Here is a 25,533-nt window from a genome sequence, read left to right on the forward strand (position 1 = left end):
TTGATGTCGGTTTAATAAGAGCGTTGTTTCATAATTATGATACTTCAGATCAAGCTCAGATTAGGAGCTGTTCATGCAGATCATTTCAAAGGGTCCAATAACTTTCACAAGTGTATTCGCCTCCAGCTATTATTATTCTGCAATCCGTGGCCCATCGCTCTGACCACACACTGATTAAATCAGCTGATGTGAAGCATGAACATGTAAGGCATGAAGTGTGTGAGCGTGCACTCTTAGGCGGCGGTATGTCAGCTAATCTACCCCTGATAAGCTTGTTATTTACTTATGTAGCACTTCAGTTCTTCAAGCTCGCTACTGGGGCTTCATGAGAGGACGTATCTGTAGATGCACATGCTTTACAAAACCTGTTTGTCACGCAAAAACACTGATAAAAATGATTCTGCGGAGACGAAAATGCTACTGAAAAAACATCATTTCTACATGAAACCGGTAGTTCAGGCAAGAATAAAAAACAAAAAGTAAATCATTTATTAGTACTCAATTCAAGCGTGTAGATATTAAAACGTCAATCTCAACAATATAAAATTAAGTAAAACCCACTCGACTTTTCTAATACTGGTGTTCCCATCATGCACTTGGGCTTGAGTAATTAATAAGGTTGATTTTTCACTGTTTTCCAGCTGTATTTACACTGTTTATGTTGTTAGGTTTAGTAACTTGCCACTTTATGACATCTGGATTAATTTTCTACTCAATATGACACATTCATACTCATAAACGATCTATCGAATGTTACCGTCATTGTTACGTACCACGTATTGAGGTCTCAGTGTTCGGAGGCCATGTTCCTTCTGTGGAATCTATACATTATCTATTGTGTTATTAACTTATATGTTTTTAAGTAAAGCATAGACTTTAAAAGTGTAGTTTAATCCGGTGTTATATTGTGTGAGTAAAAAGTTAATTTTGTTAAATTTACTTAACTTAGTTAAGTAGATGTTACTTAATTCTATATGTGTTATTTAATATAATTAAGTAATATTTACTTAATTACTTCAATTAAATGTCAAATGAATGTTAAGTTCAATAGTAAGCAGATTTTACTTGATAATAACAGGTAAGTTGAACAGAGTAAAATTTACTTAAAATGTGTAAGTGCTTATTTTCTGTGTTGTTATTTTCAGTTTTCAAATAGTTTATTTGTTATTTTCAGTGAATGCTATATAGTTAAATCTGTAAAATGTATTTGTTGAGGATCTTTGCTTACACCATTTTATTAGGAGCACTGGCATCATTCATGAAATAAGTGTGTACGTCAATCATAAAACAGTTTTTGAACTGAATGGAGAAATTTAAGTGACAGAAGAGTTGCTCTGTTCTGGTTCTTGCTTCATAAGTGAGGCTCAGTGAAGGCAGATAATAGAAGAGGAACGGACTTCTCTTCATTCTTGCGTTCTATTTCAAGGGTGTTTCTGAGTGGAGATGAGTCGAGACGTCCTTCATGCCGAGGTGTCTATCAGAGGACCTTCGATAAAGTCAAACAAAGATAAAAGCCAAACAGATTCCAGACTTTCAACTCCCATTAAAGCACAACAGCTTTGACTTACTTTAACATTACATGATCTGTTTTTTGTTTAGCATTGCATGCACAATATTTTCTTATATTATTATGTGTATGTATGTGTGTGTATGTGTGGGGTGGGTGGGGGAGTAATATTTTATGTTTTTGAAAGAAGTCACTTCTCATTAAGGCTGCATTTATTTAATGAAAAATACAGTAAAAATTGTGAAATATCATTACAATGTAAATCATCTGTTTTCTATGTGAATATACAGTAAAGTGTAATTTATTCCTGTGATCAAAGCTGAATGTTCAGCATCATTACTCCAGTCTTCAGTGTCACATGATCCTTCACAAATCACTCTAATATGATGATTTGATGATCAAGTAATATTTGATCAATTTTGAAAAACAGCTGTGCTGCTGCATTTATTTTGTTTATTTTTGGGGGAATTTGTGATACATTCTATTTTCCAGGATTCTTTGAAGAATTTTAAATGTCTTAACTGTTACATTTGATCAATTTAATGCAACTAGTTTTAAATTCTTTCAAAGAAAAACAAATCTAGCATGAACGAAAACACAATGGGGGGAGACCAGAAAAGAACATATAAAATATTTCTATTTTGCTTATTTTCATTACAAATGGTATGACAATTTGACAAACCCCCCAAAAAAATCAAGATTGGTCTCAGACTTTGGACCCTCTGTGTTAAAAAATATTTAAAAAATCATATAACAATGCTAATTTGTTAAATAGAAACATAAAAAAAGTAACCACATTAATTACAAGCACGATTTGAGGATCATGCCTAATGTTAGAGGTATGTCTGATAAATTTAAAGGATGGAAACAACCATGGTGGTGTCAGTTTTCTATATAAGGATATCAACAACTAAAGGTTGTGTTGCTGACCCCACACTTCTTTTAACTCTTGATAATCCCTGTCCCCTGTGTTCTTCTCCTTTCACATCCTTATTTGGATCTCTGTTACCCTCTATAAAAACCAAGCACTGGTGGTTTGTGACTAAAGTTTCCTCAGCCGAGGAGCGTTCATCAACTCTCACTGTACCTGGAGATATCAAGCAGACACTATGGGTGATGCTTTGATGGCACAGTTCGGAAAGGCTGCTCCCTTCCTGAGGAAGTCGGATAAAGAGCGTCTCGAAGCTCAGACGAGAGCCTTTGACATCAAGACCGAATGCTTTGTTGTGGATGAAAAGGTGGAGTTTATAAAGGGGAAAATTGTCAGCAAGGAAGGAGGGAAGGCTACTGTTAACACCGAGGATGGGAGAACAGTGACCGTCAAGGATGGCGACGTCCATCCCCAGAACCCGCCTAAATTCGATAAAATCGAAGACATGGCGATGCTCACTTTCCTTCACGAGCCTGCAGTGCTGTTCAACCTCAAAGAGCGTTACGCAGCCTGGATGATCTACACCTACTCAGGGCTGTTCTGTGTCACGGTCAACCCTTACAAGTGGTTACCGGTGTACGACTCAGAAGTAGTCTCTGCCTACAGAGGTAAGAAAAGAACAGAGGCCCCACCTCACATCTTTTCTATCTCGGATAATGCTTATCAATACATGTTAACCGATCGAGAGAACCAGTCTGTGCTCATCACTGGAGAATCCGGTGCTGGGAAGACCGTCAACACCAAGAGGGTCATCCAGTATTTTGCAAGCATTGCTGCCGCTGGTGGAGCGACTGGAAAGAAAGACTCTGGCAAGGGAACCCTGGAAGATCAGATTATTCAGGCTAACCCTGCACTGGAGGCTTTTGGCAATGCTAAAACACTCAGAAATGACAACTCATCTCGCTTTGGGAAATTCATCCGCATTCATTTTGGGACAAGCGGTAAACTCGCTTCGGCTGATATCGAAACATACCTGCTGGAGAAGTCTCGGGTGACCTTTCAGCTGAAGTCTGAGAGGAACTACCATATTTTCTTCCAAATACTGTCCAATGAAAAGCCTGAATTGCTGGACATGCTGTTGATTACTAATAATCCATATGACTACTCTTACATCTCCCAAGGAGAAGTAACCGTCGCATCCATCAATGACAACGAGGAGCTGATTGCTACGGACCAGGCGTTTGACGTACTTGGCTTCACATCTGAAGAAAAGATGGGAGTCTACAAGCTGACAGGTGCTATCATGCACTATGGCAATATGAAATTCAAGCAGAAACAGCGTGAAGAGCAGGCCGAGCCGGACGGCACTGAAGATGCAGATAAGGCAGCTTATCTAATGGGGCTGAACTCTGCTGACCTTCTCAAAGGACTCTGCCATCCAAGGGTCAAGGTGGGCAATGAGTATGTTACAAAAGGACAGAGCGTGGACCAAGTGTATTACTCTGTTGGTGCACTGGCAAAGTCAGTGTATGAGAAAATGTTCAACTGGATGGTGGTAAGAATTAACCATTCCCTTGAGACCAAGCAACATCGCCAGCATTTCATTGGTGTGCTAGACATAGCAGGCTTTGAGATCTTTGACTTCAACACATTTGAACAACTCTGCATCAATTTTACAAACGAAAAGCTGCAACAGTTTTTCAATCACCACATGTTCGTCCTGGAACAAGAGGAATATAAAAAAGAGGGAATTGATTGGGAGTTTATTGACTTCGGGATGGATCTGCAAGCCTGCATCGAATTGATTGAGAAACCCCTAGGGATCATGTCCATCCTGGAGGAAGAGTGCATGTTTCCAAAGGCCAGCGATCAGACTTTCAAGGCAAAGCTGTATGACAACCACCTGGGCAAGACAAACATTTTCCAGAAGCCACGAGTTGTGAAGGGAAAGGCAGAGGCACACTTTGCCTTAGCCCATTATGCAGGTACTGTTGACTATAATATTGCCGGCTGGCTGGTGAAAAACAGAGACCCACTGAATGAAACAGTAGTTGGGCTCTTTCAGAAGTCTTCTTTGAAGTTGTTGAGTCTTCTATTCTCAAGCTATGCAGGAGATGCATCTGAAAAGTCAGGTGGGAAAGGGGCCAAGAAGAAGGGGTCATCTTTTCAGACAGTGTCCGCCCTGCACAGAGAAAACCTCAACAAATTAATGACCAATCTGAAAACCACACACCCACACTTTGTTCGCTGTTTGATTCCAAATGAGAGCAAGATTCCTGGAATCATGGACAACTGCCTGGTCATGCACCAGCTTCGCTGCAATGGTGTGCTAGAGGGCATTAGGATTTGCAGAAAAGGATTCCCAAACAGAATCCTCTATGGGGATTTCAAACAGAGGTACAGAATCCTAAATGCATCTGCCATCCCAGAAGGCCAGTTCCTTGAGAACAAGAAGAGTGCCGAGAGGCTATTGGGGTCAATAGACATTGACCACACGCAATACAAATTTGGCCACACAAAAGTCTTTTTTAAAGCTGGCCTGCTCGGTACGTTAGAGGAGATGCGGGATGACCAACTCGCTCGTATCCTCACTGGGATCCAAGCTTACACTCGTGGATTACTGATGAGAGTCGAGTACCAGAAACTGGTGGAGCGCAGAGATGCCCTCATGGTCATTCAGTGGAACCTTCGTTCCTTCCTCGGTGTGAAAAACTGGCCGTGGATGAAATTATTCTTTAAGATAAAACCCTTGCTGAAGAGTGCTGAGTCTGAAAAGGAGATGGCAAACATGAAAGACGAATTCGGTAAGTTAAAGGAAGCTTTGGAGAAATCTGAGGCCAGGAGGAAAGAGTTAGAAGAGAAAATGGTCAGTCTGCTTCAAGAGAAGAATGACGTGTTCCTTCAGCTGCAATCTGAGCAAGACACCCTAACTGACGCTGAGGAACGATGTGAACAGCTCATAAAAAGCAAGATCCAGCTAGAAGCCAAAGTCAAAGAGCTGTCAGAACGTATAGAGGACGAGGAAGAGGTAAATGCAGACCTCACAGCTAAGAAACGCAAGTTGGAGGATGAATGTTCAGAGCTCAAGAGAGATATAGATGACCTGGAGCTGACACTGGCCAAGGTGGAAAAGGAGAAACATGCCACTGAGAACAAAGTAAAGAATCTGACTGAGGAAATGGCATCCCTTGATGAAAACATAATGAAACTCACCAAAGAGAAAAAAGCTCTACAAGAGGCTCACCAGCAAACACTGGATGACCTTCAAAGTGAGGAGGACAAAGTCAATGCATTGACAAAAGCTAAAGCTAAGCTTGAGCAACAGGTGGATGACCTTGAGGGCTCATTGGAGCAGGAAAAAAAAGTTAGGATGGACTTGGAGCGCAGCAAGAGAAAACTGGAAGGAGATGTAAAACTGACTCAGGAGAATGTTATGGATTTGGAGAATGACAAACAGCAGCTAGAGGAAAAACTTAAAAAGAAAGACTTTGAAATGAATCAGCTGAATGGAAAGATTGAAGATGAGCAAACGGCTTCAGTGCAGTTGCAGAAAAAATTAAAAGAAAATCAAGCTCGAATCGAAGAACTAGAGGAGGAGCTGGATGCTGAACGTGCGGCTCGTGCAAAGGTGGAGAAACAGCGATCTGATATTTCCCGAGAACTGGAAGACCTCAGCGAGCGCCTGGAGGAGGCAGGTGGGGCAACGTCGGTTCAGGTAGAACTCAGTAAAAAAAGGGAGGCTGAGTTTCAGAGGTTACGGCGGGACCTCGAGGAATCCACCCTTCAGCATGAGTCCACTACCGCCTCTCTTCGGAAGAAGCATGCAGACAGTGTTGCTGAACTAGGGGAGCAGATTGACAATCTGCAAAGGGTAAAACAAAAGTTAGAGAAAGACAAAGTTGAATTGAAGCTGGAATTGGATGACCTTTCCTCAAACATGGAGAGTGTTGTAAAGGCCAAGGTAAATCTTGAAAAGATGTGCCGTTCACTGGAAGATCAGATGAATGAGCATAGGTCGAAATCTGAAGAAGCCCAGAGAGCTCTTAATGATTTGTCCACCCAGAAAGCCAAGCTGCTGACTGAAAATGGGGAACTTGGACGGCAAATGGAGGAGAAGGAATGTCTGATTTCCCAACTCACTAGAGGAAAGACTTCCTACACACAGCAACTTGAAGATCTGAGGAGGCAACTTGAGGAAGAGGTGAAAGCAAAAAATGCTCTTGCTCACGCTGTACAATCAGCACGTCATGATTGTGACTTACTAAGAGAGCAATTCGAAGAGGAACAAGAAGCAAAAGCTGAGCTCCAACGAGCCTTATCAAAGGCCAATACAGAGGTAGCGACATGGAGGGCGAGGTATGAGACTGACGGAATTCAGAAGACCGAGGAACTGGAGGAAGCCAAAAAGAAACTTGTTCAAAAATTGCAAGAAGCAGAGGACGCAGTGGAAGCAGTGAACGCAAAGTGTTCTTCTCTTGAGAAAACAAAACATAGGCTACAAAATGAGATTGAAGATCTGATGCTAGACCTCGAACGGTCAAATGCAGCGTCTGCCGCCCTGGACAAAAAACAGAGATCATTCGACAAAGTCATTGCAGAGTGTAAACAAAAGTATGAAGAGTCACAATGTGAGCTCGAGGGAGCGCAAAAGGAAGCTCGCAGCTTAAGTACCGAGCTCTTTAAGCTAAAGAATTCCTATGAAGAAACTCTAGATCATCTTGAGACCATCAAGAGGGAAAACAAGAATCTTCAGGAGGAAATCTCTGACTTGACGGATCAAGTGGGGGAAGGACGAAAGAGTGTTCATGAGTTAGAAAAACTGAGGAAACAGTTGGAACAGGAGAAAGCCGAGTTGCAGTCCGCGCTGGAAGAAGCTGATGCTTCAGTTGAGCACGAAGAGGGCAAGATCCTGCGAGCTCAGCTGGAGTTCAACCAGTTGAAGGCAGATGTTGAGCGTAAGATGGCTGAGAAGGATGAGGAAATGGAACAAGCTAAAAGAAACTACCAACGCATGGTTGAGTCCTTGCAGGCTTCTCTTGAGGCAGAGACGAGAAGCCGTAATGAAGCCTTGAGAGTAAAAAAGAAGATGGAGGGAGACCTTAATGAAATGGAAATTCAATTAAGCCAGGCCAACAGACAGGCATCGGATGCCCAGAAGCAGCTGAAGATGATCCAATCTTGCCTAAAAGACACTCAACTCCAGATGGACGACACACTTCACAGTAATGATGATCTCAAAGAAAACATTGCCCTGTTGGAGCGGAGGAACAACCTGATTCAAGCAGAACTAGAAGAACTGAGAGCTGTGCTGGAACAGACAGAGAGGGTTCGCAAACTAGCAGAGCAAGAACTTACTGAAGCAACTGAGAGGATGCAACTCTTGCACTCCCAAAACACTAGCCTCATCAACCAAAAGAAGAAGCAAGAGTCAGATCTGCTTCAGCTGCAAAATGAAATGGAGGAGCTGGTGCAAGAGAACCGCAATGCAGATGAAAAGGCGAAAAAAGCCATCACTGATGCCGCTATGATGGCTGAGGAGTTGAAGAAAGAACAAGACACTAGTGCACACCTTGAAAGGATGAAAAAGAACATGGAACAGACCATTAAGGACTTACAGCACCGTCTTGATGAAGCCGAGCAAGTCGCAATGAAAGGAGGGAAGAAGCAGCTACAGAAAATGGAGGCACGTGTCCGTGACCTTGAGAATGAGTTGGACGCAGAGCAAAAGCGAGGCTCTGAGGCCATTAAAGGTGTGAGAAAGTACGATCGACGCATTAAGGAGCTGACCTATCAGACAGACGAGGATCGCAAAAACTTGGCAAGGCTGCAGGACTTGGTGGACAAGCTACAACTCAAAGTAAAATCCTACAAACGCTCAGCTGAGGAAGCCGAGGAACAGGCCAATGCCAACTTGGCTAAATTACGAAAACTGCAGCACGAGCTCGAAGAGGCAGAAGAGCGCGCAGACATCGCCGAATCTCAAGTAAACAAACTGCGTGCTAAAACACGAGACGGAGTACCTGGAAAGAAATCCCTGGACGAGTAATGTTCAGTCTTGAATAGTTGTGCAATCACCCCTAGATTTGTTTGTTCACTAGTTTTAAGATTAGCACATCTACAAATACACCTTATTTTACTCTAAGAACATAGGAACTCCAAGGCACTCGAATTATGTTGAAAAAAGCCTTTATTTTATTCATGGCTTAAACATTACAATTGGTGACAGGTACACCTACGCGTTGCGGCTTTACATGCCTTCGTCAGGGTGTCTGGCATGTAGGAGGCATGTAAAGCCGCAACGCGTAGGTGCACCTGTCACCAATTAACAGGTAATTAGAGCTTAATTATCCCAAACAACCAAAGAGCACCGAGATTTTACACCCTGTGCAACACTTCTATGGCATTCTTTGCTTTGACACCTTATTTTACAATTGTGCCTGGAAACCTCTAAAGCTTTAAACATTAGGTCAAACCATAAATGGTCACCCATTTTGGTGTCCAAAGTGATTTTCTATAAAATAAATAAATAATAAAAACCTTATTAAATGCAAGTGTCTACTTTCATGTTTCAAATAACTTTCATGAGAAAATTTTCCAAAGTGTAAAATTGTCAGTCAGCGTAATGGTCTGGACTTTGATTTTCCCATTACATCTTTAAATAAACATAAAATACCAATATTTGTTTTCTTGGCATTTTCAATTGTGGAATCCACACGTCCCAGATGTGGGCCGGATCTGTGCCGACTGTTACTGTTTGGGTTAGCACTGACAAATATGTGTAAAACTTAATAAATACTATACGCTACCAGGACTCATTTCTGTGGCTGAGGAAGTCAGAAACAAAGTGAAAAGCTAAGCAAGCATGGCAGAACAGTAAAATAAGATGCTTATAATTTTTTTAACATCTGCTTCTGACGCCATTTAATCAGGAATATTATTAAAACTAATTTAATGATAATGACTAATAATACTAAAAACATTGCAATTATGGGAACAATGACAATATTCTCTCTCTTTTGGGCAAAATGTCAGTGAGAGTAACATATTTATGTAAAATATACAGAATATATACTTATTCTGACCTGTACTTATTAAAATATATAAATGAATATGTGATCATATTAAATTACTATATTTTGAAATGATTTTCACTTCCTTACACAAACTTCTTGCTGACAAATGGGTAAAACCTAGTGGGTTTGAAGGAAAGTGTTAAAAAGTATAAACATTTAAAGTCCCCCTGTGGTGAAAATCAAGTTTTTAATGTTGTTTATGTGTCTATGTGGTGTCTATGTGGTGTTTTTAATCTGCTTTAAGACAAAGCATGTGTAAGTTCATAAGTCGACACCATTGCTGAGTATTTCCTCCTTAAAACTGCAGTGAACCAAAGACAGTCTCAAACACACGCTTTGAAATCGCTGGTGTTTCTGACGTCACAAACTACCTTGTAACCAATCAGATCAACGTGTGATCGTCAACCAGTGGATCTCTGAGCTGAGTGAGTGAGTGGAGGCGGGGCGAATTTGCATATTCATAGAACCGCACATACTAAATGAAGCAAGGGTGTCGAGTTACATTCAAGATATTTTAAGGCATGAAGACATTTTGATTCTTGAAAAACCCTTTTCGTCTTTGACCCAAATGTGATCGAACAATAACATAAAACCAACAGTTTAAATTTTTGCTTAGAATTTGAAATGCATTTACATGTTAAAACCACATATTTTTAAATCACAGATCTTATTCTTGTTCATCACACTACAAGATATGGCCACAAATTAAGTATGAAGACAAAAAAAAAGACAAGACACATCCGTTTATTTTCACATTTTATTTTAGCTGACCAAAAGCAATTTAAAAATAGTTTCAGGCCAACCACATTTCAAATGAGAGCAGCATTTCATACAAAAATAGGACAAACATTTGACCATCTCTTCAGCAGTAACGACAAGAAAAAGAAAAATCTAAAACTACTCAAATTAAAATCATTTCAACACTTCTGCAACTCAGTAAAATACACGTTATTTACATTTCTCACAGAAGATATCACACTTATTTAGTTTTCAAAGCATCTCTCTAAACTTCCCTTTTTTTAAATCAAATACTACATATTTACATTTAATACAATCCATAACCGTTACAAAAAGAGCAGCATTTCTTTAAAAGCCTTTGCAAGCCCATTCTCTCCGTTCTATACGCTTCTTTACCAATCGCATGTTTTAGTCTGACATGATCAATGGTATTTACACATCTTTCAATATGTAGAGAAAATTCAAGACTCGGTATAATATATATATATATATATACACAAACATAAAATATATATTGGTTTACAGTATAAATCAGAGACAACCGACATGCTTCCATCAATCAAAAGACATGACTTAAACACAGCAGTTCGTTTCTCATTCTGTTAGCAGTATAGATGGTTGCACTGGGCCAGATATCCCAACACTTTAATAAGTTACAGAAAACATGCAAATATTGCATTCATTTTGTAGATCATACATCACAAACTTTGTTCAGGAGACACATGGACAAGGGAAGTCCTTGCATTGAGCTGGACAGAATTATATTAGTGGACTTTTTCTTTGTTTTTTAAAACCAAATTAGGTTTTATTTAAGCCAATACAATTCAAGTAGACAACAGAAACCTTTGGGGAATATTAGCAAACATAATTGGGTGTCTGTCTACCATATTCATTGCACAAGATGAGATCAGTGTAACACTGGGCCAAGATATCGCAACCTTTCAGGCAATTTCACCAGCAGCTTCAACCAAAAGGAGAATAAAAACATCATAATTACAAAGACTAAATTCCCCAGTGCCAGAATCACATCTGTCAATGTCGAGGTGGGGCTGAGAGCACAATGAGATGAAAGTCAACCAAAAAAACATCTCTGGAAAACACCAAATGACCTATTACACTATTACATTACAGTCTCGCTTTCATTCACATGGATTTAACAATGCGGTCCGTCCAGATAAAGTTAACGAAGAGGAATTTGTTTAGACACTCGTTTCTCTTCAAATCCAAAGCAAGTTTTTCTAGTTCTGCCCAGTAAAACCCAAAGGTGCCAACAGACAATCAAGACGCCAATTCTTACTTTCAGACGTCGGATTCTTACTTTCAGCGGCTCTCGTAAGGCAGAAACAGGGAACGATTATTAAATAGATAAAAAAATATATTTACAAATGCAGATCTCAAGTTATTGTACAGGGTTGTGCGATTGCATTTACGTGGACAGACGTACAGACGCACAGCAAACTGTTTGTTTAGTAACAGCCATGATTCAAGAAGTGCTATCCTTCAAAGCTAAGTCAAAGATGAGTTACTCACAGAAGTTACTCACAGAAGTTACTCACAGAAGTTACTCACAGAAGTTACTCACAGAAGTTACTCACAGAAGTTACTCACAGACTGGACGGTTGCGTTTGCGTCTGGATCGGCGCGTGAAGAGGAGCCGCTTCGCAATCTTTAGGAGCTTCGTCCGAGCGTACGTACAGAAGGAAGAGGGTGACCGTGGCGAACGTCGCTGCGTTGACCGGAAAAGCCCGGAGGAGAGTGGAAGTAAGTCCACGAGTAAACACTCGCCAGCCTTCACGCTGGATGCTCTTCCTCGTGCAGTCCATAATGCTGCTGTACTGGTACTTCCCACCGACTCCGTCCGCCTGGAGTCGGGATTTAATCACATCAACGGGATACGTGGAAAGCCAAGACGCGATTCCCGACATCCCGCCGGCGAACAGGAGTTTGGGAATCATATACGGATCCTCCGGTTCGCAACCAAGCGAGCGCGTCAGGAGGTCGTACGCTAGGAAGTAAACGCCGAATCCTGGCGTCTCCCGGAGTAGCGTCGTGACCATTCCTCTGTTGACGCCACGTATTCCCTCGCGCTGGTAGATGCGAGCCAAGCAATCCAAAGAGTTTTTATACACTTTCCTTGAGGATGACTTCTTCTCGCCCGTTCCTTGCATCTGCATGCGGGTTTTGGCCAGCTCCATCGGGCAGCAGATCACGCACTGGATGGTGCCGGCCGCCGCTCCGGCCAGGAACTGGTTCAAGGGCGTATCTTCGCCCAGCCGGCGCATGGCGTTGCCCTGCACGCCGAAGACGATGGCGTTGATGAAGGTCAGACCCATCATGGGCGAACCAATGCCTTTATAAAGGCCAGACATCTGCAGAAAAGGTGGAGTATAATGAGATTGAACTGAAGTCGAGTCACTTCATTTATACAGCGCTTTAACAATATAAACTGTTGATACAGTGATAATAGGAGATTACAGTAACAGAGATTGTTTAGGCTTTACAGCAGCTCTAGAATAAAGTTATTGTCCAGATAAAGTTAGTTTTGATTGATTCACTTCCGCTGTAAAGATCATTAGTTATTAACTTAGCGGCCGCTAACACACACAACAACAGTGCCTGTGGCTCGAGAACGCAAACCTTGGAAAAAAAGGTTCTCCGTGTAAATGTAAAAAAACAAACAACGTGAATATGTGGAAACGCTGACGGCGTGCACATGCGCATTACGTGTTTAGTCTATAGATATGTGCGTTTTTCTATGATTAGGAGTCTTTCTTTATAAATTGACCTCAACAAATGACTTGTTTGGCCTTAAAAATGTATAATAAAGAATTATTTATCGCTTTGCGTATCCATGTGAACTGGAATTATTTTGACAACGTTTTCTCTGTACAGCGGTAAAGAAGAGTTTATCATGGGTCAAAAAATGGTCTTCGGTGAATCAACATGGAGTCCAGCTGAATAACGGCTCGACTGTAGAGCTCTCCACACTTCACACTCAACTAGACTGCTTATAGTAGGGCTGTCGAAATGGCTGACAAGCTCAATTCAAATTTCTTTTTTAAATATTAGCAAAATTCAAGTTATATTCGAATTCTAAAGGCAATACATTGGGCCCTATTTTAACGATCTAAGCGCATGGTGTAAAGCGCAAGTGCACTCAGTCCGAATCCAGTTTTGCTGGTTTAACGACGGGAAAAATGGTCGACGCTCCCGGCGCATGATCTAAAAGGGTCGTCACTATTCTCTTAATGAGTCATGGGTGTGTTTTTGGGTGTAACGTGCAATAAACCAATCAGAGTCTCATCTCCCACTCCCTTTAAAAGCCAGTTGCGCTCGCCTCGTGGCGGATTCGCTATTTGAACTGAACTGAATCAGTCCAGCTGAATAACGACTCTACTGTAGAGCTGCTGAATCGAACTTCACACTCAGCGACACCGCTCAGACACAGGATTCGTACAGAGACTGTAAAATGAACATTGCTTGACTTTCAAGGACTTTAAGCACTACTTTTTTTTCTTTCTTTTTTTTCAAGGACTACAATCAGAGATCTCATTTATCAAACAATATCTTTCTTTATTATCTTTTAAATTCTAAAACTAAAACTAAACTAATAAAACAAAATGGTACAAAATAATAAAGTGCAGCAGATGCAATGACTGCGGTAACTTTAACCTTTGAAAGGATGCTATGACAAAGATATCGCTTTCCTTATTCAAACTGATTTATATCATGAATATATGATTGAGCTGAAGAATGAACACTTGGATATTTATATGAGCAATATCACACTCATAGCCATGAGAAATGCCTCTATATCAGACGGACTGCAGCGTGTGTGAAAAGATTGTTTTATTAATAAAATTTAAAATAAATGTCCCATATATTGCCTTTCAATAATTTTGAAACTTTTGAAGCACTACTTCATAAATATGCCTGTTTTCAAGGGTTTTCCAGGACTGAGAGGATTGAGTAAAATGGCATAAAATATTATGTCTTGTTTTCTGGGGAAAAATCAAAATGAAGTGAGTTTTTTCATAAACCAAGCAAAATGATCTGACAATGTTTCCATTTGAATTAAGATCATTTTTCTGACCACATTGGCAGATCATTTTGCTTGTTTTAAGCAAAAACTCACTTAATTTTGACTTTTCCCCCAGAAAACAAGACATAATATCTTATGGCATTTTACTCGTCTAGTAAATGCTTCTTGATTTAAGAATTTTTAGATATTTGGACTGGAAACAACACAAATGCTGAGTAAGAAAAGCATTTCTTGCAGTGTGGTACGTGTTGAATCCACATGTGCCGGATCTGGGCCGACACTACGCTGTCTGTGGAGCTCAACAACGACACCATTGTCTTTCAGAGCCGCTATACAGCAGAAGTTTAATTACTCCATATAGTCTTGTGAAGTTTGAGTCACTGATTGTGTTATTTCCCTGTCGGTTACTGTGAAGCCGCTCTGAGACCGCTGACCACGGAATAAAGCGCAGTGGAAATGTAGGTGAGTGTCAAAGGCTGAGCTCCACCGCTGATGAATGTGGCCTAGATTTGGAGATTCTCTCACGGCCGTGACACAGATCTGGGTTTTGGTGTCAGAGTGAACAGTGGTGGAAAGTTAGTCATATGGAGCTTCTTATTTTACTCAGATATGATGAATAATTCCTTAAAAATTTAACTAAGCAATATAATAATACATTTCATTTATATACACACTACTGTTCAAAAGGTCTGGGTCGGTAAGATTAAAAGTTTTTAAAAGAGTCTTACTCAGCAAGGCTCATGATCCTTCAGAAATCATTCAAATGTTTCTTGAGCATCAAATCCTCATATTAATGATGATTATCAGTGTTGAAAGCAGTTGTGCAGCTTCATGTGTTTTTTGTGGGAACATCGGATACATTTTACTGTCACTTTTGATCAATTTAATGCATCCTTTTTTAATAAAAATATTAATTTCTTAAAAATATATATTTTCTGACCCCAAGCTTTTTTGTGTGATTATTAATATATATATATATATATATAGTGAAAAAACACAAGCAGCTTTACAGAAAATCATAAAGTAAATGTGTATATTATCTTAATATATATGCCTTATGGTCACATCATTTAGCACATATTTAGTACTTTATACAGTAAAAATGGTTTCAAAGCAGCTTCACAGTAATAAACAGGAAAGTAACAGGATTTGAGATCCTATGAGCCTGATTGTGTGGTTCTTCAGCTCAGTGTTGAACACACGCATGTAAAGAGAAGAACATGAAGTGTGCACTCACGGACTCTTGCCGTATGATGGACTGGAAACAGTGGAAGGTTCCCCGGTAGAGAGGTTTATCCACACTCTGGACCTGCAGTCGGACCTACAGGACACACACAGTCTGCTTACAACAAACCCAACAAACCCAACCGTACTGTTGGTTAACTCATCAACAGATTAAGTTAAAACTTAAGTTTAAACTTTGTAAGAGAGAAATCCTACAACAAACTCACTGTGAGTCACTGGATAACAGTGATTATAACAATGTATAAACCTGTAAAAAAGGTTATATGCTATACATTACGACCTATTAAAAAACAGTGTAATCGTTCACTTATTAAGGTTTTTTACAAGTAGGGCCTGAATATTCAAGACCAGTAAAAGACAGTAAATAAAAAATAAGAAAGAAGCATCAAAACAATATTATATATTGTATAATCAAAAAAAAAAAAAAAACATATTTGCATTAGATATAATACATTAAATGAACAGTTGAACCAAAATATTTTGAAAAATATATAATAATTTATAATATTGAATAATAAAATATTTTATTTATTTATTTATATAAATAAATAAATTATACATTTATATAAATTATATACACAAATTTATACTTACAGTATATTTATATAAATACAATTTATATAATTATTTTTATACATTTATTAATATATAAATGCAATGTCATAGTTATCGGCCCGATAAGAAAATCTGGCCGATATATTAAAGCCAATAAATAATTCCTAACTTTTTGACTCACTTCAAAAAAGGAAAAACATGAGCAGCGTAAGTCTGTCATATCGGCTTCATAAAAGTATAATGAGAACATAATAATTGTCTTTGGGATATGGTGAGACTTTTGTTTTTATAATAAGGCTCTCAATAATTATATAAATTTATATTAAAAATATATATATAAAATTTATATATATATATATATATATATATATATATATATATATATATATATATATATATATATACATATACATATATATATATATATATTATAATATTATTATTATTAAACATATTAATTTATACATTTATACAAATTTCTATATATTTATACAAATATAAAATACTAATATAATACTTGTTATATGCTGAATAATAATTAACAAAAATAAAATAAAAAAATATATATTTTTTTTATTTATTTTTTTATTCAACATAAACAAGGCAATTCCCATTTCACAACATTTCATCCCTCAGTTAGCAGCATCACTATTTTTAGCCAGTAGCACTAGTATTACTGTACACAACTGGTATGATGTGCTTTCACAAAATGATTTATTTGGCGACAGAAGTGATTTTTAAGTCACAGGGTTCAGCGTGAAACGGATATGATGGGAGTAAAGTGTCACGACAGACAACAACCTGGCCAGAAATAGCAGTGATCAGCGTTTGCTCTGAGGGGAAATCAACAGCATGACGTAGACGTACCTTCACTGTGTCGAAAGGATGTCCGACGAGAACGCCAGCGGCTCCTGAGCGCACACAAACACACGACGTCAGAACATTCATGACTAAACACTGAGTATTTATATCACTGTATTAGGAAACAATTAGCGCTAGATTAATCACATCCACAATTAAAGTTTGTGTGTACAGTGTATAATTCAATTATACATGTATATATTTAAAAAAAATGTGGTATTTACTGTATATATAAAATATGTATATTTATATATAATATAAATTATGTATTCATATATATACAGTATACACACGCAAATATTTCTTAAATATATACATGTATATCATATGTGTGTATTAGTATATAATAAAATAAGTATACACAGTACACATGTATATATTATGTAAACACAAACTTTAATTCTGGATGTGATTAATATAGTGTGTTTCATTTCAACAACACTTTTCCAGTTGGACTGGAAATCTGACACGAGGTTCCTGTTACTCAGACGATCCCAGTTCTTCACATGCCATTAGATATGAGTTATTATATCCTGAACCTGGCATGAGGACCAGTGATGGTCACATGACCAAACACACAGACACACACCTGAAGACCAAAGGCGTCGGCCAGGCCTGACCAATCAACACGCAGCATTCACTAGAGATGTGTGCACAGAGCAGGGCTCCGCCATTTGCATCATCACTTAAAAATGTTCACGAAAGTCTCTGTGTGCATCGAATATTTTATGTTAAAAATATATTTAAAAATGTGCAGGTAAACAGCTGTTTAGTATTGTGTATATTGTTATATTGGTGCACATAAAAAAAATATTAAATAAAGCATTAAATTAAGTAAAAGATTCTGGAAAACGTGCTTTGTTTGTTTAAATAGACATTATTTGTATTATATGTGTGTGTTTATGCATATATATATATATATATATATATATATATATATATATATATATATATATATATATATATATATAAAATTATACAATTATTTCTCATAGTATATATAAAAACTTTTCTTATGTATTATTTTTAATTACATAAAATTAGATTTTTTTTTTTACATTTGATTTCTCATATATATACAGAAATATTATATAATGTATTTATATATAAATGCATAAAAACATACAAATTATATATATATATATATATATATATATATATATATATATATATATATATTAAAATCTTTGCTAACCTGCACATTATGTTGTGCTGAAGTGTTAAAGAATGAAAGTGATGTGATAGTGAAATTATGAATTTATGAAGTATTATGAAGTATTTTAGCATAAACACTGGTAATGATAATCAAACCAAAATAAGGACAATACTCGTATTTACTGAATGTCTATCTTTAATTTCTTCATTCGGTGAAAGAAAACAATAACAACACTTACTACAGTAAACAGTACAGTACATGGTCCACCCCAACCGGTTCACCGTGACTCGTGACTACTGTACTGTTTTGATATGCATCTGTCAATCACTCCTGCTTGCCATTTGGGGAATGAACCCAGCGCTATGATTGGTCGAACTCTTCTTCTTTAGCTGTTGCTTGTGCGTTCACAGAGGTTTTAGTGTAGTTTAGAGTGACATATGCGTACAGGTTGGCAGGTCTGCACATCATTTATAAACAAAGGAAAACATAAATGGTCCCAGCAAGCAATTTTGCGTTTAAAAGACGTCTAACAGCGTCCAAACACAGCCCTGACGTCTAGGCTAAACCAAGGCAAAACTTGGGCTGTCAGTGAAAATGTAATAGACGTCTAACCAGAGCCCAAGATTAGACTAGTCATCAATTAGATAACAAAGAAATGAAATGAGTGAAGAAATGAAACCAAACACCTTATAATCACTGTTTACTTTGCTTACATGATGAAATATCATACATCTCGCAAGTTATTCTGGCAAAACCGACATGTAACCAAATTCAAGGTTATTTTGGTTAGAAGTGTGTTACTCATAGCTGGACTATATCAGGTCTATAGTTAACCTACTCATAGCTGGACTATAGTTAACCTACTCATAGCTGGACTATATCAGGTCTATAGTTAACCTACTCATAGCTGGACTATATCGGGTCTATAGTTAACCTACTCATAGCCAGACTATATCGGGTCTATAGTTAACCTACTCATAGCCGGACTATATCGGGTCTATAGTTAACCTACTCCTAGCCGGACTATATCGGGTCTATAGTTAACCTACTCATAGCTGGACTATATCGGGTCTATAGTAAACCTACTCATAGCTGGACTATATCAGGTCTATAGTTAACCTACTCATAGCTGGACTATATCGGGTCTATAGTAAACCTACTCATAGCTGGAGTATATCAGGTCTATAGTTAACCTACTCATAGCTGGACTATATCAGGTCTATAGTTAACCTACTCATAGCCGGACTATATCGGGTCTATAGTTAACCTACTCATAGCTGGACTATATCGGGTCTATAGTAAACCTACCCATAGCTGGAGTATATCAGGTCTATAGTTAACCTACTCATAGCTGGACTATATCAGGTCTATAGTTAACCTACTCATAGCCGGACTATATCGGGTCTATAGTTAACCTACTCATAGCTGGACTATATCGGGTCTATAGTTAACCTACTCATAGCCGGACTATATCAGGTCTATAGTTAACCTACTCATAGCTGGACTATAGTTAACCTACTCATAGCTGGACTATATCAGGTCTATAGTTAACCTACTCATAGCCGGACTATATCGGGTCTATAGTTAACCTACTCATAGCTGGACTATATCGGGTCTATAGTAAACCTACTCATAGCTGGACTATATCAGGTCTGTAGTTAACCTACTCATAGCTGGACTATAGTTAACCTACTCATAGCTGGACTATATCAGGTCTATAGTTAACCTACTCATAGCCGGACTATATCGGGTCTATAGTTAACCTACTCATAGCTGGACTATATCAGGTCTATAGTTAACCTACTCATAGTCGGACTATATCAGGTCTATAGTTAACCTACTCATAGCCGGACTATATCGGGTCTATAGTTAACCTACTCATAGCCGGACTATATCGGGTCTATAGTTAACCTACTCATAGCCGGACTATATCGGGTCTATAGTTAACCTACTCATAGCCGGACTATATCGGGTCTATAGTTAACCTACTCATAGCCGGACTATATCGGGCCTATAGTTAACCTACTCATAGCCGGACTATATCGGGTCTATAGTTAACCTACTCATAGCTGGACTATATCAGGTCTATAGTTAACCTACTCATAGCTGGACTATATCAGGTCTATAGTTAACCTACTCATAGCCGGACTATATCAGGTCTATAGTTAACCTATTCATAGCTGGACTATATCAGGTCTATAGTTAACCTACTCATAGCTGGACTATATCAGGTCTATAGTTAACCTACTCATAGCCGGACTATATCAGGTCTATAGTTAACCTACTCATAGCTGGACTATATCAGGTCTATAGTTAACCTACTCATAGCTGGACTATATCAGGTCTATAGTTAACCTACTCATAGCCGGACTATATCGGGTCTATAGTTAACCTACTCATAGCTGGACTATATCGGGTCTATAGTTAACCTACTCATAGCTGGACTATATCGGGTCTATAGTTAACCTACTCATAGCTGGACTATATCGGGTCTATAGTTAACCTACTCATAGCTGGACTATATCGGGTCTATAGTTAACCTACTCATAGCTGGACTATATCGGGTCTATAGTTAACCTACTCATAGCTGGACTATATCGGGTCTATAGTTAACCTACTCATAGCCGGACTATATCGGGTCTATAGTTAACCTACTCATAGCCGGACTATATCAGGTCTATAGTTAACCTACTCATAGCCGGACTATATCAGGTCTATAGTTAACCTACTCATAGCCGGACTATATCAGGTCTATAGTTAACCTACTCATAGCCGGACTATATCAGGTCTATAGTTAACCTACTCATAGCTGGACTATATCAGGTCTATAGTTAACCTACTCATAGCCGGACTATATCAGGTCTATAGTTAACCTATTCATAGCTGGACTATATCAGGTCTATAGTTAACCTACTCATAGCTGGACTATATCAGGTCTATAATCAGGTCTATAGTTAACCTACTCATAGCTGGACTATATCAGGTCTATAGTTAACCTACTCATAGCTGGACTATATCAGGTCTATAGTTAACCTACTCATAGCCGGACTATATCAGGTCTATAGTTAACCTACTCATAGCTGGACTATATCGGGTCTATAGTTAACCTACTCATAGCCGGACTATATCGGGTCTATAGTTAACCTACTCATAGCCGGACTATATCGGGTCTATAGTTAACCTACTCATAGCCGGACTATATCGGGTCTATAGTTAACCTACTCATAGCTGGACTATATCGGGTCTATAGTTAACCTACTCATAGCTGGACTATATCGGGTCTATAGTTAACCTACTCATAGCCGGACTATATCGGGTCTATAGTTAACCTACTCATAGCTGGACTATATCGGGTCTATAGTTAACCTACTCATAGCTGGACTATATCGGGTCTATAGTTAACCTACTCATAGCTGGACTATATCGGGTCTATAGTTAACCTACTCATAGCTGGACTATATCGGGTCTATAGTTAACCTACTCATAGCTGGACTATATCGGGTCTATAGTTAACCTACTCATAGCTTGACTATATCGGGTCTATAGTTAACCTACTCATAGCCGGACTATATCGGGTCTATAGTTAACCTACTCATAGCCGGACTATATCAGGTCTATAGTTAACCTACTCATAGCTGGACTATATCGGGTCTATAGTTAACCTACTCATAGCTGGACTATATCGGGTCTATAGTTAACCTACTCATAGCCGGACTATATCGGGTCTATAGTTAACCTACTCATAGCTGGACTATATCGGGTCTATAGTTAACCTACTCATAGCTGGACTATATCGGGTCTATAGTTAACCTACTCATAGCTGGACTATATCGGGTCTATAGTTAACCTACTCATAGCTGGACTATATCGGGTCTATAGTTAACCTACTCATAGCCGGACTATATCGGGTCTATAGTTAACCTACTCATAGCCGGACTATATCAGGTCTATAGTTAACCTACTCATAGCCGGACTATATCAGGTCTATAGTTAACCTACTCATAGCCGGACTATATCAGGTCTATAGTTAACCTACTCATAGCCGGACTATATCAGGTCTATAGTTAACCTACTCATAGCTGGACTATATCAGGTCTATAGTTAACCTACTCATAGCCGGACTATATCAGGTCTATAGTTAACCTATTCATAGCTGGACTATATCAGGTCTATAGTTAACCTACTCATAGCTGGACTATATCAGGTCTATAATCAGGTCTATAGTTAACCTACTCATAGCTGGACTATATCAGGTCTATAGTTAACCTACTCATAGCTGGACTATATCAGGTCTATAGTTAACCTACTCATAGCCGGACTATATCAGGTCTATAGTTAACCTACTCATAGCTGGACTATATCGGGTCTATAGTTAACCTACTCATAGCCGGACTATATCGGGTCTATAGTTAACCTACTCATAGCCGGACTATATCGGGTCTATAGTTAACCTACTCATAGCCGGACTATATCGGGTCTATAGTTAACCTACTCATAGCTGGACTATATCGGGTCTATAGTTAACCTACTCATAGCTGGACTATATCGGGTCTATAGTTAACCTACTCATAGCCGGACTATATCAGGTCTATAGTTAACCTACTCATAGCCGGACTATATCAGGTCTATAGTTAAAGTGTAAATTGCAGGTTACATTTTTCACGAAGATAATGCAATGTGCTTAATAAATATAAAGATAAGAACCGCCCACCCTTGTTTTGTATGTTTTTTATACCAAAATGCTGAATATAATATAAAAAGTTGGTACTTTTTACAGTGGTTTTAAGCATTCCCCCTCCCTTCCACTAGGCGGGGCGTGACGTCATAAGAGGGACTCCAAGCCTAGAGTTACCGCTAGTCTAACGGCAAGTAGGCTAGCAGTTATACTGGAGACCTAGCTAGCAGAAATGGTTAACTATTGTGTTTGTAACAAACGGCTTCAGGCAGCATGCGTCAAAACCATAGTCTCCACTGCTGAGTCCACTGGGTGGCATAGCCCACACGAACACCTGTCAAACACAGCAATAGGGGCATCGATCTCTCTTTTTCTTTCTGACGATGAGCATCGCTAATTAGTTGCGTTTTAGCACAGGCAATATCGCGTTCTGTCAACAGATGCCGGCAAAGCGCCATTGTGCCTGTGCAGTGTGTGCATCTCTACAGCTCTGATTAGGACTACAGACGTCTTCAGTCGTTGTCCCTCCTTGCTATTCTACATGACGGAAATGTTCTTGTTCCCTAATGTTATCCGGGTTAGCACCAGGCTAGCAGAGGATGGGTTGCGACTCCCTCTTATGACATCATCACCCAGTCACTGTAAAAAACATGCTACCTTTGAAGAAACCCCAGTAAATGTTATTTTACCACATTTTAAGACAGAAATGTTTACATGTATACATACTGAGCACTTTAATTTACACATTAACTGGTCGTGGTGGTTAACCTGCAATTTACACTTTAACATAGACGGTGACGGTGAGATGACGGCTGTTGCTCGCTGGCTGATCCTCCATAATGTGTTCCAACATTTATGAAGCACTTCATCTTCGCGTCTGTAAAATGAAACACAAGCCGATATGGAGGCGCAGCCCCCGTCCCGTCGCTGGATTGGCTCGCGCAGGGGTGTGTGTGTGTGTGCCTGGAGTTTTTACGGGACATGGACAGGCTGTGGGGAGGGGGTTATTCTGGGATCTTCCGGGAAACACATTTCACAGCACTTCAGGCATGTCTGCTATTCGCACAAGAGAATAGATGGACTTCAAGGAGGCTTGTAGGTTACATATTCATTTAAAAATCAATCATAAGCTTTGACTTTGCCATATTCAGACAATCAGTCAGTGCGAATCTGAATGTGTCTCACTCCTGACCCAATATTCAGATGTGTGTCTGATCACAGGAATCTTTCCAGTTAAAACGCTTTATGATGCATTTATAATGAATGTTCAATAAATAATAAAAGACCAAATCTTGAGCAAATGAAACACATTCCTTGAATGTGTGTATGTTCGTTCAGCTAGATATACTCTACGTTAGATTACACGTGACATCATCTTATAAAATATTTAAATGTAAACAGCCTTTAGAGTCTTTCCAGCTCGCAGGAGTTACATTGTAACCAAATTTAGACCGTCACAATCAATCAGTAACAATAAATCAGTCACAATGTAACATTCCATTCCTTCGAATGAAGCAGAGCAGAATTCCATCACGTGACATCAACTACTTCAACACAAAGTATCGCTCAATACTTAACAACTATATATAGCTACACAAACATTAAGAAAAATAAAGTAATAGACAGATAGATGATAGATAGGAGTCACAGAATATTAATTCTTCAGTTATATTAGCTCTTCAGCACATTACATAGATCTTAATACTAGGCATTTCAGAAATACAATAAACAAAAACTCTATCACGTGTCCTGCTTGACGTGGCTTCATGTTCCACTACAAATAATTCAGCATGTGTGAAGATATCGATCCGTGTAAATCACATTACATTACTGAAGTTCAAAATAAACTTTATACACGTGCATGATTAATTACTGCACTTAAACTCTACGAATGACCGGATCTGATTACAAGTGTATCTAATGTGATCCATCGATGTGCCGGCCACAACCCCTCCCGCACAGGACCAGGACGTGTTAATAACGAGCTTAACCGAGTCTTAATCTACTGATTCACACAGCAGACATGACGTGGATGTACTGTACTCTACTGTATACTGTACTAGTAGTGGTGCATCTTACCTCCTAAACAGCCAGCAAGGAAGTCCATCACTGCTTCGAGCTGACAGAAACCTTCCCTTAGACGAGCTCGAGATATTGGGCAGAGTAAGCTGTGCTCAGGCCTGTCCTGTGAGAGGAGTAGCAGAAGAGTAGCAGAAACTCGCTGTCGTGCACGAGCTCTGCGCAAACCCGAAGTCACTAATCAGGTCGTAGTGGAAAATTTCACCTGCTCTTGACCACAGCCTGCTGGCTTCTCTGGCTATTTGCGTCCGGGCTTGTGAAGGATGCAGGAGGTGTGTGTGCGCGCGCCCAATCGCGACCCGCGGATTTAAACAAGGATTCCTGTTTCTCTCGTCGGTGACTCGCTGTTCCGGGGGCTTTACTAGGGCGAAGGCGTGTTGTTAACGTTCACAAGTCAATTCGTTTCTATTGGATGGTTAACAAGCACGTCATCGCCATGTCTTTAATATTCAGTGGCCAATCCTTCGCCATATTAAGTTGCCTAATTAATATTCACCGATCTCGCCTTCGCCGTAGTAGCGCTAGCGTTTTGGGAGTCGGTTCGTTCGAATGATTCATTTCATTGAATTGCTCGACTGATTCGGTTTTTACTCAACAAAATGTTTCCTTTTTTTTAGATAAATAAATATGTGGTATTATCCTGCAGTTGTCGCTATATTTTCTAGATCGTAGTTCGTCTATTAGCTTGCGCACTTCGTGCGAACACTTTGCGAATCGATTCAACAGAATCT

The 25,533-nt window shown here is 39.1% G+C and overlaps 2 protein-coding genes across 2 annotated transcripts; one reads left to right on the forward strand and one right to left on the reverse strand.

Moving 5' to 3' along the window:
• Positions 1-2,616: 2,616 nt before the first annotated feature.
• myh6 (myosin, heavy chain 6, cardiac muscle, alpha) lies at positions 2,617-8,532 on the forward strand (the record flags this gene model as incomplete). The annotated part of the gene is made up of 1 exon (XM_084432991.1): positions 2,617-8,532. The coding sequence occupies one exon, from the start codon at positions 2,617-2,619 to the stop codon at positions 8,422-8,424; it is 5,808 nt and encodes a 1,935-aa protein (XP_084289117.1). The 3' UTR covers positions 8,425-8,532.
• Positions 8,533-10,465: 1,933 nt separating this feature from the next.
• On the reverse strand, positions 10,466-25,147 carry slc25a29 (solute carrier family 25 member 29). The gene is made up of 4 exons (XM_084431723.1): positions 24,803-25,147; positions 16,899-16,942; positions 15,469-15,552; positions 10,466-12,558 (listed from the first exon to the last, which is right to left on the reverse strand). The coding sequence occupies exons 1-4, from the start codon at positions 24,828-24,830 to the stop codon at positions 11,794-11,796; spliced, it is 921 nt and encodes a 306-aa protein (XP_084287849.1). The 5' UTR covers positions 24,831-25,147; the 3' UTR covers positions 10,466-11,793.
• Positions 25,148-25,533: the final 386 nt, after the last annotated feature.

Source organism: Rutilus rutilus (assembly GCF_951802725.1).
Source record: "Rutilus rutilus genome assembly, chromosome: 15".
NCBI classification, from domain to species: Eukaryota; Metazoa; Chordata; class Actinopteri; order Cypriniformes; family Leuciscidae; genus Rutilus; species Rutilus rutilus.

Bases quoted from the DNA above. Each gene is read 5' to 3' on its own strand.
- slc25a29 (XM_084431723.1), bottom strand. From the start codon at position 24,830: ATGGACTTCCTTGCTGGCTGTTTAGGAG. The intron at 16,943-24,802 runs GTAAGATGCACC...GTGTGCGCTCAG, and splicing joins CCTTGCTGGCTGTTTAGGAG to GAGCCGCTGGCGTTCTCGTC. The intron at 12,559-15,468 runs GTGAGTGCACAC...CCTTTTCTGCAG, and splicing joins CCATCATACGGCAAGAGTCC to ATGTCTGGCCTTTATAAAGG.